At 37.8% G+C, this 16,816-nt stretch overlaps 1 protein-coding gene across 1 annotated transcript in view; it reads left to right on the top strand.

Annotated features, from left to right (window-relative positions):
* RUNX1T1 (RUNX1 partner transcriptional co-repressor 1) overlaps positions 1 to 16,816 on the top strand; it is a gene marked incomplete at both ends in the record, with an annotated part of 126,341 nt that overhangs the window by 83,207 nt on the left and 26,318 nt on the right. The window contains 1 exon segment of the mRNA XM_082858849.1: positions 13,964 to 14,214. Coding sequence (XP_082714975.1) covers positions 13,964 to 14,214 — 251 coding nt within the window.

Raw genomic sequence — 16,816 nt, 5'->3', positions numbered from 1 at the left:
ATGAGGACATGTTTCATGGCATGTTTAAACTGCTGACCGACACCTCTTGCAAAATAATAATAAGCTAGAGTGGCCATCTAGGGAATCTTGCTCTGGCCTGGGGTGTTACAGGGTGATGAGTCTCTGGCCTGTGTCAATTAGCTTTTTGTGCAGGTTAATCTTTGCTACTTGTAATTTTTTTTTTAAGTTTAATTGACCTACAACCCTATGATAGTTCCAGATGTACAATCTAGTGACTTGATTTTTCTATACATTACAAATGGTCACCACCACTGCTTGCAATATTAAAGGAAAAGGTAAAGATGAATGATATTCAGATATGCCAAGTGCCACTGACGGTTGTTAGACACACAGTCAATACAGGCATACCTTGTTTTATTGCACTTTATTGTGCTTCACAAATACTGCTTTTCTTTCTTTCTTTCTTTTTTCTTTTTCTTTTTTTTTTTTGTTTTTAAACAAATCGAAAGTTTGTGGCACTCTGCATGGAATTACTCTATTGGCACCATTTTTCCAATAGCATTTGCTCATTTTGTGTCTCGGTGTAATTCTGTGAGAATTTGGTAATTCTCACAATATTTCAGACTTCTTCATTATTATATTTGTTATGGTAATCTGTGGTCAGTAATATTTAATGTTATTGTAGTTGTTTTGGCATTTTTTTACAAATAAAGTATTTTTTAAATTAAGGTATATACATTTTTTTTAAGACATAGTGCTACTGCACACTTAAGAGACTACAATATAGTGTAAACATAACTTTTATATGCACAGGGAAACCAAAAAAAAATGGTGTGACTGGCTTTATTGTGATATTTGCTTTACTATGGTGGTCTGCAACTGAACATACATTATCTCCAAGGGTATCCCTGTATTAAAATTATCATTTACTATGTAATTCATCCCAACCACATATTTTACCCTTCAGTGTTAGGAAATTTGTTATTCTGAGTTTTCTCAAAACATGATGGTTTTGAAATCTGGCCAAAGCACAATGCAATAGCTATTTAATTTGGATTTTATATGAACTAAGAACTTCTGGGAAGCTAGATGGACTGAGTGAAGATAAGAGTTAAGTAATAGAACTTATAGATGACATTTTTGCTGAAAAATTTTATCAGTCAATATTCATTCTATCAGGTACTCTGCTCTAATAACTGAGAATTCTAAGAAATGTAAAATAAAACCCCTTCTCCATTAAACCTTACAAATTAGTTGTTGAATAAGGCATACACATGAAACTTCCAATGTACCTTACTAAAATAATTTTCCTGAATACCTCAGCCTCATATATAAATATTTTCTAATCCAGGAATATAAAGTCTTATCAGCATCTTGCATAGTATTTGTAAAATATGGAGAATCTTAAAATGCAACTCTATTCAGAAACTTGTTTGTCCTATGCTTTGTTTCCTTTTTCTACTTATCCATTCACTCCTTCTGCATTTTATCAGGGAAGCGTAGACCAGCCTTTGAGAGGTTAACAACCTGGCACAGATTCCTAGGAGCTTATGATCCTTGGAGCTGCTCAGAGACATCTATCTGTGACCAACTTAGCTACCCTTAAATGTATAGTTGCTTTGCAAATCAGAATGTTATTAAAAGCCAGCCAGTTTACATACAGTTATTACATAATCCTCTGTTAAGCAGTTTTTATGCTACAATCTCTGGAATTTTTCTCCTCTTGACATAGGATCTCTTAATAGTTTAAAATGCCTAAAGCAAAAGATTAAACGTTAGTTTACTTCTGACGCACTGTAGACCCGCCTCCATACATGACCTACCAACAGTGCTACTTTCTTATTTTCACAAGTTGTATTTCCATAATCATATTTAGTACTTAAGCATTTAGTACTTAAGCTTTTAAAGGCACCTGCTTAATCCAGGTGTCTGAGTGGTGTGTCCACATGATACTAAAAACCAAGAAGCAGCCCAAAGATAGATGATTCACTTGTGTATTCCTGTCTGATCCTAACCATTTACCCTGCAGGGAATCAGTACTACCTGCTGGTATTGAGATGTTTCAGCTCCATTTTTCCAAGATAGTGTGGTAAAGGAAATTAAGGAGAGACTAGATGGAAAATTGGGAAGAAGAACATTTATTTGGGTGGAGGAGAGGATAACAGGGAAAGGTTTAGATAGCTGTGATAAATGTAAAGGTAATCCTATAGGCAAAATTGGAAATGGACACAATCTATTCTAGAAACTCTAACTGCTAAGTAACCGTAACAGGCAGAATGAAAATTTGCTTTATCCACTTCTCTATATTCCCAGCACTTTCTCCACTGGTTCTTTCCCAGTGTTTTATATGTGAATATACTGTGACTTTAGACCTCCCTTGAACAGTGCTGAGGTAAGCCCTTGGCAATGTGCTAACATTGATATGGAAACTTCATATAAATTCCACAGAAAATCAGCATTTTTGTTTTGATGATCTGTAGCTGTGTGTGCATGCATGTTTGCATTCAGTCAGGTAGAACTTTCTTAAAAGAGCCTTCAGTGTTCTTCCTCTGGTTATCCATAGACAGTTGCTGGAGTCAGAATTCACACAGTTGCTCTTTGGGTGGAACATTCTTTTTCAAGTGGAACGCTGAAGTGTGCGTTATAATGGAAAGATGGCAAATGGATTTCCTTAGAGTTAGGAGGAAGGGTAATGAGAATATGTTGTGTAAATACATTTGTATCTTGTGGGAATTTGATCAGAGCCAAGAAAATATGGGTCTCTACTATTTCTTTGCATATATTTTCTTCATCTTGTTTGCATGTGCGTTTTCCTCTTCTCTGGTTATTTATCTGTATATCCAGATCTACTATATGAAATTTTATAGAGTATGGAGCTGTGTGACAGCAGAGCTTTTTTTTGTTGTTTTACTGAATGTTTTGTCGGTGCATATGGTCTGACATGGATGAGCAGCCACGGTGAGATTTTGGAGTCTATTAAACTGGCTCATTAAAAAGATCAATCTGTTTCTGTAATAACACTGGGAACCATCAGTCACTAAAAGAGGGAAAAACTGACACCTGAGGAGAAAACACATTTTGATAATTTGTTCATGACATGTCACGAACAAAAGAGCGCTCTATATTTTGTTTACAACTTTCGGGCTTAAATTCTGTGATGATTGCTGATTTAATCTACTAAACAGTCCTCACGTATTTCAGGGATGGGTTTTGGCAAATGGAACTTCTCATCTTTAAATGTGATTGTCACTGGTTATATTTTTTCTTTTTTTAAGCATTACTTTTATTTACAGAGAAATGAATACTCTGGGGAAGTCTATGAATTTTTTTTTTTTTTTCCTGTATGGAACAGTAAAATTTATTCTACTTCTTTTTAAAAATAGATCTAGGGTGAGTCCCTGAACAACTATACTAGATTTGTAGGTCTGTGGTAGAATAACTTAGAACCCAAATTAGAAAGAGACAATTTTCATTTAAAAATTGTGCTATTTTCTTCCTAAAATATTAGAGAAAGTTAATAGAAAGTTCTGATTTCTATTCTTTGTTCATATGTAAAAGTTTATTGTTTATCTTGCCATTTTGTGATGGGAAAAGCTGAGGAAGGGAATACAAACCTTTTTTGGAGCTGATTAAATGAAGAGACCACTTTCAAACAGAGACTAGAAGTTGAGAATCCTCTTTAAAACTGCTCACCATGATGGTCATGAAAACACAGTTTCAAATGGAGTGAGGAGGGAAAGAACAGTTAGACAAAGGCTGCCTTTTTTTGAGAGTACAAAAATAGTTAAAAATTACTATGTTTAAAAGGATACATTTTTTTTTTGTTAATTATCATTTGATGTCTTTTCCCACAGCTTTGATGTTGCAGCTTTTGTTATATTTGTCTTTAACATTGTGCTCTCACCTGTCATGCCGATTTTCTGACTCAGAATCTTCCTGGCTTAAATCAAATCGAATGATCATTGGTTTTGTATGGGTAACGCTGTCTCCACTGCCTTCCTCCCCATTTCAAGTGATTTATGTTAAATATTAATCCCCTTCATCTATCTATCTCTATATCTATATATTTATATATAATCATTTTAATGTAATTATGCTTTAAATTACTCTCAGTTTAACACATCTTGGTTTTTATTATGAAGGCCACATGGTTGCATTAATATGTATTTCCTCCACCCCCAATTATTAAACATTATTTTCTAAAAAGATTTTCTTGAGCTTTAGAAGTATGTAATTTGTTAGCTGGGAGCAATCTTATAGATTTATGAGGCCAATCCTTTATCTTAAGAAAACTAAGGATGAAAGAACTTGCTTAAAGTTACAGAGCTTCTTAGTGGAGAAATTTACCTACCTGAAATCTTCCAGTTGCACAAAATATGATTTAATGTGCAGAATGTAAACAAGGAAAGCTTAACTAAGAATTGTGTCTTTTTCCCTCCTTACTTTCCCTCATTTATTTTTCTCTGTAATTGCTTATGTGGGCAAATGCAACAGTATAATATTCTGAGGTTTTATAAATTTTTATACTGATAGAGGATTCACAGTAAGCCAGGTTTCCTGGCTTAATGAGTAAACTAGAAAACACTGAATGTTGGAGGGTCATAAGGCAATCATTTTGAAACCGTGTTGGTTGAATGTATAAGATTTGTTAGCAAAGCACACAGCAGCTGAACCTACTAAATCCATTTTTCCTTTTCTGCAAAATGAATGAGATTTCAATATTTTTGTCTTTCTAAAGAGAAAAGATAGATGCACTTTATAAGGAATTGTAGGAACTTCCCTGGCAGTCCAGTGGTTAAGACTCAGCACTTCCGATGCAGCAGGTGCGGGTTCAGTCCCCGATCGGGGAACTACAATCCCACATGTTGCACGGCACAGCCAAAAGAAAAAAGAAAAGAAAAGTTATAAGGAATGGTAGAATTAATTGACTATGCAAATAAGAATTAAATTTTTATTGTCTGCCGCATTCAGTTTTCTGTGAAAAAATATGAGGGGTTTATATTATATTCACACATTCTTGTTTTGTGTTGCATTTTTTAATGCATTCATCGGTTTCAAGAAGAGAGTAATCATCCCTGTAGAAATGATTTTTTTTCTTTTTTGTATTAGTCATGTCAATTGTGGAGGCTTCTAGTGAAATTGCATTAAGTTGCATTTACATGATGAGAAAGATTGTGTGGCTGTAGAGAACATTTTGATCTCCATACTCCAGCCTCAGTGTAAACTTGCTAGCCTTATTTTTGCTGCTGTCCTAGGGTCTGGCTCTGCTGAACATTGTTCATGCCTTAGTCTGTATTCTGACTGATGGTTTCTGTTCTTTGCCCCAGTTCTTGTATATAATAATTCTATTCATACTTGGCAAGCTAACTCAAGACAGGTTCTACTATTTGAATGAAGGCTTCCCAATCATGAATATTATAATAATGGTTACTATTTACTGAGCACTTAAGATGTGCCAGGCCCATGCTAAATAATTTACATATGAACACACAGCACTTATTTCCTGACAGTCCTATTGCATAGGTTCAGGCTGGCTGGATAATATGTCTGAGGTCACATGGCTTGTGAGAGGCACTGATGGGATTCTAAACCCTAGGTTCTCTGACTTGAATGCCCGCACTCTTATAACTGTTTGTAATACCCCAGCCTCTGAACGCCTCAGCTTGAAAAATAAGTGCTTTGGTTAAGTTGTTGAATGCCAAATATGTGTTAGGCTCTTTATGTAGCGTCTCTCATATAGTCCTCTCAGTAGCTCTGAAATAATTGCCCCTATTCTGTGACTCATAGAGATTAAGCCTCCTCAGTTCATATGGCCAGCAAATAGCAGAGCCAAAATTTGAAGCCAACTCCATAGCCCCTGCTCTTTCAAATGTAGTGATCTTTTCTCCTTCTGATCTCCCATACCACTTTTTACTCTTTTTATGGTAGCTGCTGAGTTCAGGTCCTGCGTAGCAGTATGGAAGTCTTGTACCACTAATTAAACTGGGTTTATGGTAAAAATATTTCTTGCTAGCACACTTCCAAAAAGCATTTAAGTCTACTACTAAACCATAATCTTAGGGGAGGGTGTTGGGGATCATGTCTTGCTTACTTTTGTATGTCCAGTAAAGCTCAGGATAGTGCATGTTACACATACCGGCTATCTAAAACAAAACAAAGCAAAACACCACAAAACAACAACAACAAAACACTAGTTGAACAAATAAATAATCAAAATTAAACTTAATACAGTCATTTTTAGTAGTGTAGCAAATGGCCCTCTCCCCTAAGAGTTTTTTTGCTTTCTTGTTTACTTTCTTTCTGTCATTTTAAAAAGTGTTTCTCTGAAACACCTACAGCCATGAAAGCAGCCAGGAACAAAGTGCCATGATTGATTCACTAAAAAGAAAAAATTAGAGGGCTCCAGTTGAAATGTGTAGATGACAGATTAGAATAAGAAAGCATAGTTTCACAGGCTAGAAAGCCCAGAGATAAACCTACACACATGTGGTCACCTTATCTTTGACAAAGGAGGCAAGAATATACAATGGAGAAAAGACAGCCTCTTCAATAAGTGGTGCTGGGGAAACTGGACAGCTACATGTAAAAGAATGAAATTAGAACACTTCCTAACACCATACACAAAAATAAGCTCAAAATGGATTAAAGACCTAAATGTAAGGCCAGACACTATACAACTCTTAGAGGAAAACATAGGCAGAACACTCTATGACATAAATCATAGCAAAATCCTTGGAAATAAAAACAAAAATAAACAAATGGGACCTAATGAAACTTCAAAGCTTTTGCACAGCAAAGGAAACCATAAACAAAACGAAAAGACAACCCTCAGAATATGAGAAGATATTTGCAAATGAAGCAACTGACAAAAGATTAATCTCCAAAATTTACAAGCAGCCCATGAGCTCAATATCCAAAAAACAAACAATCCAAAAATGGGCCCAACAATAGAACTACGTATGACCCAGCAATCCCACTACTGGGCATATACCCTGAGAAAACCATAATTCAGAAAGAGACATGTACCACAATGTTCATTGCAGCACTATTTACAATAGCCAGGACATGGAAGCAATCTAAGTGTCCATCGACAGATGAATGGATAAAGAAGATGTGGTACATATATACAATGGAATATTACGTAGCCATAAAAAGAAATGAAATTGATTTATTTGTAGTGAGGTGGATGGACCTAGAGTCTGTCATACAGAGTGAAGTATGTCACAAAGAGGAAAACAAATACCGAATGCTAACACATACATATGGAATCTTAAAAAAAAAAACGGTTATGAAGAACCTAGGGGCAGGACAGGAATAAAGACGCAGATGTAGAGAATGGACTTGAAGACACAGAGAGGGGGAAGGGTAAGCTGGGACGAAGTGAGAGAGTGGCATGGACTTATATAGATTACCAAATGTAAAATAGATAGTGGGAAGCAGCCGCATAGCACAGGGGGATCAGCTCGGTGCTTTGTGACCACACAGAGGGATGGTATAGGGAGGGTGGGAGGGAGACACAAGAAGGAGGTGATATGGGGATATATGTATACATAAATCTGATTCACTTTGTTATAAAGCAGAAACTAACACACCATTGTAAAGCAATTATACTCCAATAAAGATGTTAAAAAAAATCTACAAACAATGAATACTGGAGAGCGTGTGGAAAAAAGAGAACCCTCCTACACTGTTGGTGGGAATGTAAATTGATACAGCCACTATGGAGAACAGTCTGGAGGTTCCTTAAAAAACCAGGAATAGAATTACCATATGACCCAGCAATCCCACTGCTGGGCATATACACTGAGAAAACCATAATTCAAAAAGATACATGTACCGCAATGTTCATTGCAGCACTATTTACAATAACAAGGACATGGAAGCAACCTAATTGTCCATCAACAGGTGAATGGATAAAGAAGATGTGGCACATACATACAATGGAATGGTACTCAGACATAAAGAGGAACAAAATTGAGTTATTTGTAGTGAGGTGGAAGGACCTAGAGTCTGTCATACAGGGTGAAGTAAGTCAGAAAGAGAAAAACAAATACCGTATGCTAACGCATATATATGGAATCTAGAAAAATGGTACTGATGAACTTAGTGGCAGGGCAGGAATAAATACGCAGATGTAGAGAATGGACTTGAGGACAAGGGGAAGAAGAGGCTGGGATGTAGTAAGAGAGTAACATTGACATACATACACTACCAAATGTAAAACAGATAGCTAGTGGAAAGCTGCTGCATAGCACAGGGAGATCGGCTCGGTGCTTTGTGACCACCTAGAGGGGTGGGATAAGAACAGTGGGAGGGAGGCTCAAGCGGGGGGGATATGGGGATATATATATGCATATAGCTGATTTACTTTGTTGTACAGCAGAAACTAACACAACATTGTAAAGCAATTATACTCTAATAAAGATGTATTTAAAAAAAAAAAAATGTGGTTCCAGACAGCAGGAGCAGTAGCAACTGAATACTTCAGCAGTGGTCAGAAATTAGTGAAGACAAGGGAACAGCCGCTCCCAGTCAGTCTGACTGTTCAGCAGATGGAGAGCTCCAGGGACATGTGCCTGAAGGTTTCCACCTTCTCTTTGGGGGAGGGAAGGCTCTGGGAACCCACATATTGTAATCCTTAAGGGCCCAGGTATCTTGTTTTTGTCTGGAGGGGCCAACATCTACCTGCATCTCTCTTTTTTACTCCAGAAGGTGTTAGCCCGCCTCTTAGGAAGTTATCTCCTAGGTTGTGGTTTAGCAATAGAGAGATGGAAGGCACTTCTTTCCATGTGGCCCAGTAGTGTTGGTCCTGTGTCACTCAGTGCTTTGTTTTTCACCATCTGAACATCCCACTTCCTGCAGGGTGATATTTCTGCAAACATAGAAATCACTGCAGGTTGTCCATGAAGAATCAGGTTTGATTTTCTTTTTAAGGAAGCAGGGGAATTTGTAATGTATTTTGTTTCAGATACATTATTCAATACCAATATAGGGTGTTATATAAAATTCTTATCTAAACTCAATCTACTTCCTAAAAATTCCTGAAGAGACCTTTTACTGAGTTGTGTTTTGAAAATATGATGCCCTAAATGACCACTCCCCCGCCCTTTAATTCAGTGTCTAGTCTTTCTGTGGAAGCCTTAACAAACTGCATGTGTTAGAAAAGGGAAGGAAGCTTTGTTTAAGATTAAGTTATTAATGTCTTTGGGCTTTACTTTAACAGAACTGTCACCTCCTGAGATTTAGATATATGCTTCTTTCTAAAATAAAAGTAAAAAATTGTTTTTTTTAAAGACTCAGCCAATATCTCAGCCCTGGTTCTGGCTGAGATGCCTGCAGAGCAAGACAAGGGCATGATAAGGCCAAGATAATGTGTCCTGAGGTAGGGCAGAAGGACCTATGCCAGAGACCATCAGCAGGACTTTTTTTTGGAGAAGAAAGTTATAGAGTGACTTCCAAGTTTCTGTTTTGGTGGCTAAGTAAAAGGTGGCATCATTGACTGGTGAAGGAAGTACCAGAGAAAGACAAGGTCAGTTTAGACATGTGCCGTTTGAAATACGTGTGGTCAGTTGGAGAAGTCAGCACCTAAGGCATGTATTTATTTGTAACAGGACTAATATCAGAATTTTTAAGTTTCTTCCTTGCCATTCTCAGGTTTATTATGCTATACCAATTTGCCTTTCCCTAGAACAATCTTTTAGTGCTGTTTTCCGCACTTAAAAAACATTTGAATCTAGAAAAAAACTTATGTCTGTTCCTGTCATGTAAGAAATTGATTGGTCCTTTTATTCTAGTTATTGCCACGATCTTAATAATTTCTTTCTTCATTCTTCCCCATTTTCATGTTACTAAGGAATTGTCAGTGCATACTAGCCTATTATGACATTTAGAATATTTTATATAGAGGAAAGTTTTTTTAAAAGTTTGTTGTCTTTCTCAAGTAAGTCAGTTTACAGCCTCTGTTTTGAGGAGCTGAGAACAGCCTGAAGTGGGGTAAGGTGTAAATTAGGTTGTCTCTTAAGTGTGTTTTTTTTTTTTTTTTTTCTTAAACACGGTATTGTTTCTTATCAGTTTCATTTTACTGAGCAGGAAACTGAAGCCAGGTTATCTCAGGGTCACATAGCTGAGTCCTGAGCAGTCTTCTACTCTTAGGACATCAGACCCTGAGAGAGAAGTGATTGGCATCTAATTGTTGAAGTAGTTAGGTTATATTGAGGAACATTTCTCCTGGAAGGGAGATAGAATATAAAAAACAAACCAAAAAATGCCTTCTAGAAACCCATGAGACATGACAGACTTCCCACTAGAATTTGAGTTATTTTGAGAGTATGCTGGTATGGGACAATGAAAAGTATTTGTTAGTTTTGCCTAATACATTGTGAGAAGGTAAGAAACATTCAGATTTGGAATTTGCCCCCAAGCAAATGAGGTTTTAGGCATTTCTAAGAAGCAGACAAACAAATAGCAATTAAGTTGTTTTGGTTAGCTTTCTGGACGTACATCCTTTGAATAGGGTTGGCTTTATAGGTAGACTTGAGTGGTTGGAGGAAGCACAGGGAGACTTCTCATAACTATTTATGTGGGCCGTTTGAATGCTTTGCTGCTGAAATATACCTCCCTCTGTGAGGTGATGAGCTTTATTGTTTCAATAGCTGCAAGAGTGATAAGACCCAGAATAGGGACTGTCACTGCAAGGACATGATAGAAATGAGAGGACAGACTCAGGAGCTAGCCCTGCTTCTTAGGACATTACTGTCCTTGCTTTAGGAGGGAAAAAAGCTTCAATACAGGCTCATTGAAGTAATAGCACTGATCAGAGGGTTGATCTGACAGCAAAGATAAATAACGTATCTAACTACTTTGAAAATAGTAAGAATTCTTCCAGTGTTGAATGTTCTTGTTATCTTTGAACAAGGAGACACAAAACCAGTAAGTTGAGTTGGTTTGACACAATTGGATCAAAGATGTTTTGATATTTAGAAATGTTTTGATGTTTATATATTTAGGCTGCTATAAGGTATTTAGAGAATATTTTTTATTTTTGCACAAAAAAAGTTATACTCCACTTATAATTATTATAAAATATTGGCTATATCCCCTGTGCTGTACAAATGACATTTAGAAATAAATATAGAATAACTGAATTGCAGAGTTTTCAAACTAGAAGGGACCTCAGAAATTATCCTAGTCCAGTGGTTTTCAAACTTGATTTTAGCAGCTTTTTCCTTCAGAAATGAAACCTTAGATGGAACCTCAACTTTTAAAATAGATAAGAATGATAAGTGGGTTCCTCTGGCCCTTTAAATCTTGATTGTTTGGGGTAAAAGTTCTTTATTGCCTGCAGAATCCCTAAGCACCTCAAGTGGCACAGTTTGAAAACCACTGATCTAGTCCAACCCTTTCATTTTACAGATGAGCAAACTGAGGTCCAGAGAGGTTAAGTGACTTGCCCAAGGTCACACAGCTAGTCGTGGAAGAGCCAGGACTAAATCTCAGGTCTCTTGATTCCCAGTCCAGTGCTCTTTCCACTACACCACACTGCCAGTAAGGTAGGTGCTGTGTTGACATTATATTCATAGCTACTAATAGTCTTCAGTATTTTCCAACTGATTTATGCTGGAAATGTTTATGCATTGAATGTTGAAGTGTATTATTCAGAAATGTGTAGGATATGGAAATACAGATTAGAATCACATAAATATCCTCTTCGAAGATATATATCTAGAATGTTTCCATTCACTTTTAAAAATTATTTTGAAGCAGTGCATTGTAACGTTTGAGACATTTTAGTCTGGTCAATGATCAATATGTACGGAGTCAGAATATTTTACTGTAGATACTTTGACAGGAGCAGCATTGAGACTTCTGTTTGACACTCCCATGGGGACCATGCCCTGCTGGCATTTCCAGTGTTGGACAGTCACCTGGCTCCAGAACATCTTTCACCAGCATGTACTGGGCATATATTCATTTCCCATTGAACTCTGCAGTTTCCCTCAGTTCTTAGTGTGCCTGTACTTTCTATCTCTAACTTCTCTGTCCTTTATAATCTGATGTGTGCAAATTGTCACTGGGGTTCTACCCTAAAGGGACATAAAGGGCGATTCATTGTAGAATCCTCTAGCCCCTAAATGATCTCTGTTGTCAAGTCAGTTTCCATTCACATCCCTCCAGTTTTATCAGACAAAGACTATCCCTGGGCACTAGGAAAGTGGGAAAAGTGTCTAAAGTATCTAAACCTAACCAACCTAAAATCAAAAAAAGGTGTGCAGATGTAAATTCCCTGGCAGTCCAGTGGTTAGGCACTGCCATGGCCTGTGTTCAGTCCCTGGTTGGGGAGCTAAGATCCCACAAGCCACACGGCAAGGCCAAAAAAAAGGCACTCAGAAATCTGTAGCTACTGTGATTTGGTAGAATTCTTACGGGGAGATTTCCCAGGGAAAATAGATGCTGCCACTGGTCTAAGGATAGAAAGCTGGTCTTGTGAGGAGAGCCAGCTACTAGGTAAAAAATTAGTTTGGGAGCTGTGCTTGCAGTCAAAGTGGAGGTGATGCATTCCTATCTTACAGACTACACTGAGTTCATCTCTTAGGGATACGTTCAGTCAGAAAATATTTCTTTAACCCTACTTCTGTTTGAGAATCTAGGAGCAGTTAACAGGTCTCATTTATAGGATGTGTTCCTTCTGAAAGACAAGTACAGTTTTGTGTATCACATGATGAAATGCAGTCAGGGTGTGCCTGCCCTGCCCTAAGATCTCATGACTTCAGGCAGGTCACTTGTGCTCTCTGGGCATGTGTTTCCTCAACTTTAAAAGAAAGGGGTTTGCCCCAATCTTTCTTCTAATCCCAGCTAGCTCTGTATGACTGCTGATTGATTGTCTTGGTAGCCCAAGGTAATGTCAGTCCCAGACATTACGTTGTTTTATTGCATTAATTAAGTTAATTAATTCAGTTTGATCAGTGCTTTCTAATAGAACTTTCTGACATCATGGAAATGATCTGTATCTGTGCTGTCCAGTACCATAGCCACTAGCCACAGGTGGCGATTACACTTGCAATGTGGCTATTGCTACTGAAGAACTGGATTTTAAACTTTATTTAATGTTAATTCACTTTTTAAAATAAATTTATTTATTTATTCGTTTAAGTTTTGGCTGCATTGGGTCTTCGTTGCTGTGTGCGGGCTTTCTCTAGTTGAGGCGAGCGGGGTTTACTCTTCGTTGCGGTGTGTGGGCTTCTCATTGCAGTGGCTTCTCTTGTTGAGGAGCATGGGCTCTAGGTGCGCGGGCTTCAGTAGTTGTGGCACGCGGGCTCAGTAGTTGTGGCTCGTGGGCTCTAGAGCACAGGCTCAGTATCTGTGGCGCACGGGCTTAGTTGCTCCGCGGCATGTGGGATCTTCCCGGACCAGGGCTCGAACCCGTGTCCCCTGCATTGGCAGGCGGATTCTTAACCACTGCGCCACCAGGGAATCCCTGTTAATTCACTTTTAATTTAAGCAGCCACATGTGGCTACTGTATTGAACAACACAGCTCATAGATGTCCTCTGACATGGAAGTCAGACATAGCTTGGATCGGTGCAATAGGTATACCTGAAGAATTCACTGAAAGAGTGACGCTGTTGTACCTTGATGAATCTTCACCAAATACAGTTGCTCCAAGGGTAATTTGTTAGAAATCAAGTGTTTGCTTTTGAGTGAAAATGTTATCTGCAGAGTGGAGATCAGGCTTCCTCTTGTTTGTGACCGAACCACATGAACTTCAACTGAAAGATGTTTGCTAATTTGATGAGAAGTGGAACATTTTCTCCTGTGCAGTCATGTGATCATTTAGGCCTCAGCATGGGTTTTAGTGAATTCCCACAGGTCTAGGAAGCTGAGTTTAGAAAGTTTCTGGCCAGTAAAAGAATATTCTGTTTATATTACAAGTTCAAATGTGAGTGTCCAAACTATGCTGGTTTCTGAGTACATTATGAAACAAACTCTTTTTCTTCCTCCCTCAGAACCAAAGAAAATGGCTTTGACAGAGAGCCTTTGCACTCAGAACATCCAAGCAAGCGACCATGCACTATTAGCCCAGGCCAGCGGTACAGTCCAAATAATGGCTTATCCTACCAGCCCAATGGCCTGCCTCACCCCACCCCTCCTCCACCTCAGCATTACCGTTTGGATGATATGGCCATTGCCCACCACTACAGGGACTCCTATCGACACCCCAGCCACAGGGACCTCAGGGACAGAAACAGACCTATGGGTAAGACTGAAGGATCTCTTCACTTCTTTTGGGACTGTATGCTTCAAGACTTGCATCATTACTTCTCAGCTAAACTTGAGGCTTGATATCTGTGATGGGGTAAAAATTCCCTTTCTTTATGTAGTGTCTCCTTTATGAGAAAACTTTGTTGGTATTACTGTGTCCTTTAACAGCTGTGCTTTCTCTCTCTTAATTACTCACGTTCTTTGGGACAGCAGGTTATTATTTGGGGAGGGGGGACATCTAAATACAACCTCTTGAACTGTATTAACATACGCAAAACAAGTTTTTAATTTATTTTTTAATATGAGGGATTTCGTATGTAGTTAGTCTGCCACAAGTATTTTTAAAAAATCAGTTTATTTCATTCTATCTTTTATTTCAGATAGTCTCAAAGTTCATTTGGAGTTTTCCAGTCTCTGTGATAGTCTGTATTTGAAAAATACAATATGGTATTATTATGTCTGTGGTTTAAGTCAACAGATGTTCTTTGAGGAATGATTTAGTACTTTTTTTTGTTTTCCAACTTAGAAGTGTCAGTGATTCAATTTAGTGTTGACAATTTAGTGTCAAAGATCAGAATACCAAAGAAGGGAATGAGTTTGGGTAAATACGTGTTCTGTTTGCCTGTGTTCATTCCTTCTTTGCATAAAACTGTTGGAAGTGAAGCATTTAGGAGACACTGTCTTCTAAAGAACAGGTGGTCACCATGAAAAATGAGAAGGAAGACGAATAGGTAAGTTTTGATACATGATCAGTGTTTGAGGTGATAGCATTAGAGCACTGTTCCTGTTCCTGGGGCTTCTTGAAGTCTTGATTTTTCGTGAGTCAACTTAGTGATAAACTGAGAGCAATAGTCAGCCCTCTCTCTAGTCTTTTTCTGTCCCCTGAATCCATGCTGTCCAGCAGCAGGACTGCCTTTACCTCTTAGCTGGTTGCTGGCAAACTTCCCTGACATGGGACGGTTTGGTGGGCAAGATACTGGAAGCAGCACAGGACGAAGTCCAAGTAGAAAAGCAGAACACAGAGCTGAAGGCTCAGAACTTGGGAAGCACGGCCAGTTCCCTGCCTGAGTAGTAGGACAACATTTTTTTTAGCCACAGGCAGAGAGCGTGTGGTGAGCAGAGGTTTATGTTAGACTTCTAACTAGGTTAGTAGGACATAGGGGCTTCCATATGTAGGGTCTTTTGCTTGAAAACACAACCCTCCAAATGTTTAGAAAGCAGAAAGGGAGAGTCAGGTTGAGGGGAGGGACGATGGAGGCCCTGGATGTGAGATAGTAAAATAGTAGTTTCACTTCCCCACAACATCATTTCTACGTTTATATAGTGTGTCAGACAAATGGCTAAGCATATAATTTGTTCTTTCTTAATAACCAATCTGTCTGATGTTCTCTCAGGTACCATTTCGAAGAGCTCTCAAAAATGGTTATGTTATTTCTCAGTCTGGACTGATATTTTGACCCTGAAATCAAATGCGATAACAGCTCCCTTCAAAGCAAAAGCCTCGCCATTTATTTATGACTAATGCCCTCAAACCATGATTGCTTATTTTCAAATAGAAGTGGAGTTACCAGGTCATTGTAAGACCAACTCAAGATACCCCGCTTTGTAAGTGCCAGGAAATGCAGCAGATTCTATTTTATGAAATATTAGTTCCAGTACACTACAGAGTAATCAACAAGGAACTAATTATGCTTATATTCAATGATTATGTTTTCATCTAGTAATATAAAATATTCCTTTATGGGTTATATCTGTACCCACTGGTTTTATGTGATTTTTTTATCAGACCATGTTCCTTACCTTTTAATTATATTAGCTTATAAAACTAATAGCGGTAGTCTTTATAAATATACGCAACTACTTAACCGTCCCTGAAGTCTGGCCTAGTTTATTATGTGTTAAAGTAAAGTAAAACCTTGACGTATGAGTAACAAATCATGGTGTTACATCAGGCCGCCATTTTGAGAATATAAAAATGGTCATAAATGTATACTTAGTCTGGTACGATTTATAAATGTCTATTATATGTAGAGACATATTTGCCGAGACGTGTACTCACTAGAATCTTTTAATAAAATAATTTTACAGGCAGCATTAGTTTATAAATAAACTTAGAGTTTCAGCCTAGTTAGGAATTGGGTAAGACTCAACATTAGTGTCGGATTGCCCACAAATGAAAATGTGTTTTAATGAGTCTGAACTGCTTTCCCCTAGTACATCCCTCTGGTATTATGGATATAAATAAAAATTGTGTGGTGATGAATATTTCAGTATCTGAAATAGAAAAATTAATAAATGTAAAAATTTGAGTTGTTTTATTTTTTCTTTTTAAAGATTTGGCTGTATCCAACAAATGACCTTCAGAGCTCAAAAGCAGCAAACATATGAGACCTGTATTTTTTCACCAAGTACTTGGGCTCAAACATGTTTCTAATGTACTTATTATTTTTCTATTGTTGTTAAGTGAGATGATGCTTAGCACTGTTCCACAAATGCTGTTATCCCATTAGCCACAGACATCCTATTGCTCGTTAATATTATTCCCAGTGGTAGAGCTCATGTCACTATTGATTTAATCTGCTGAAGTTTTGAAACTT

Source organism: Leucopleurus acutus, assembly GCF_964270905.1.
Source record: "Leucopleurus acutus genome assembly, chromosome: 17".
NCBI classification, from domain to species: Eukaryota; Metazoa; Chordata; class Mammalia; order Artiodactyla; family Delphinidae; genus Leucopleurus; species Leucopleurus acutus.
This window is presented reverse-complemented; position numbering and strand designations above follow the sequence as displayed.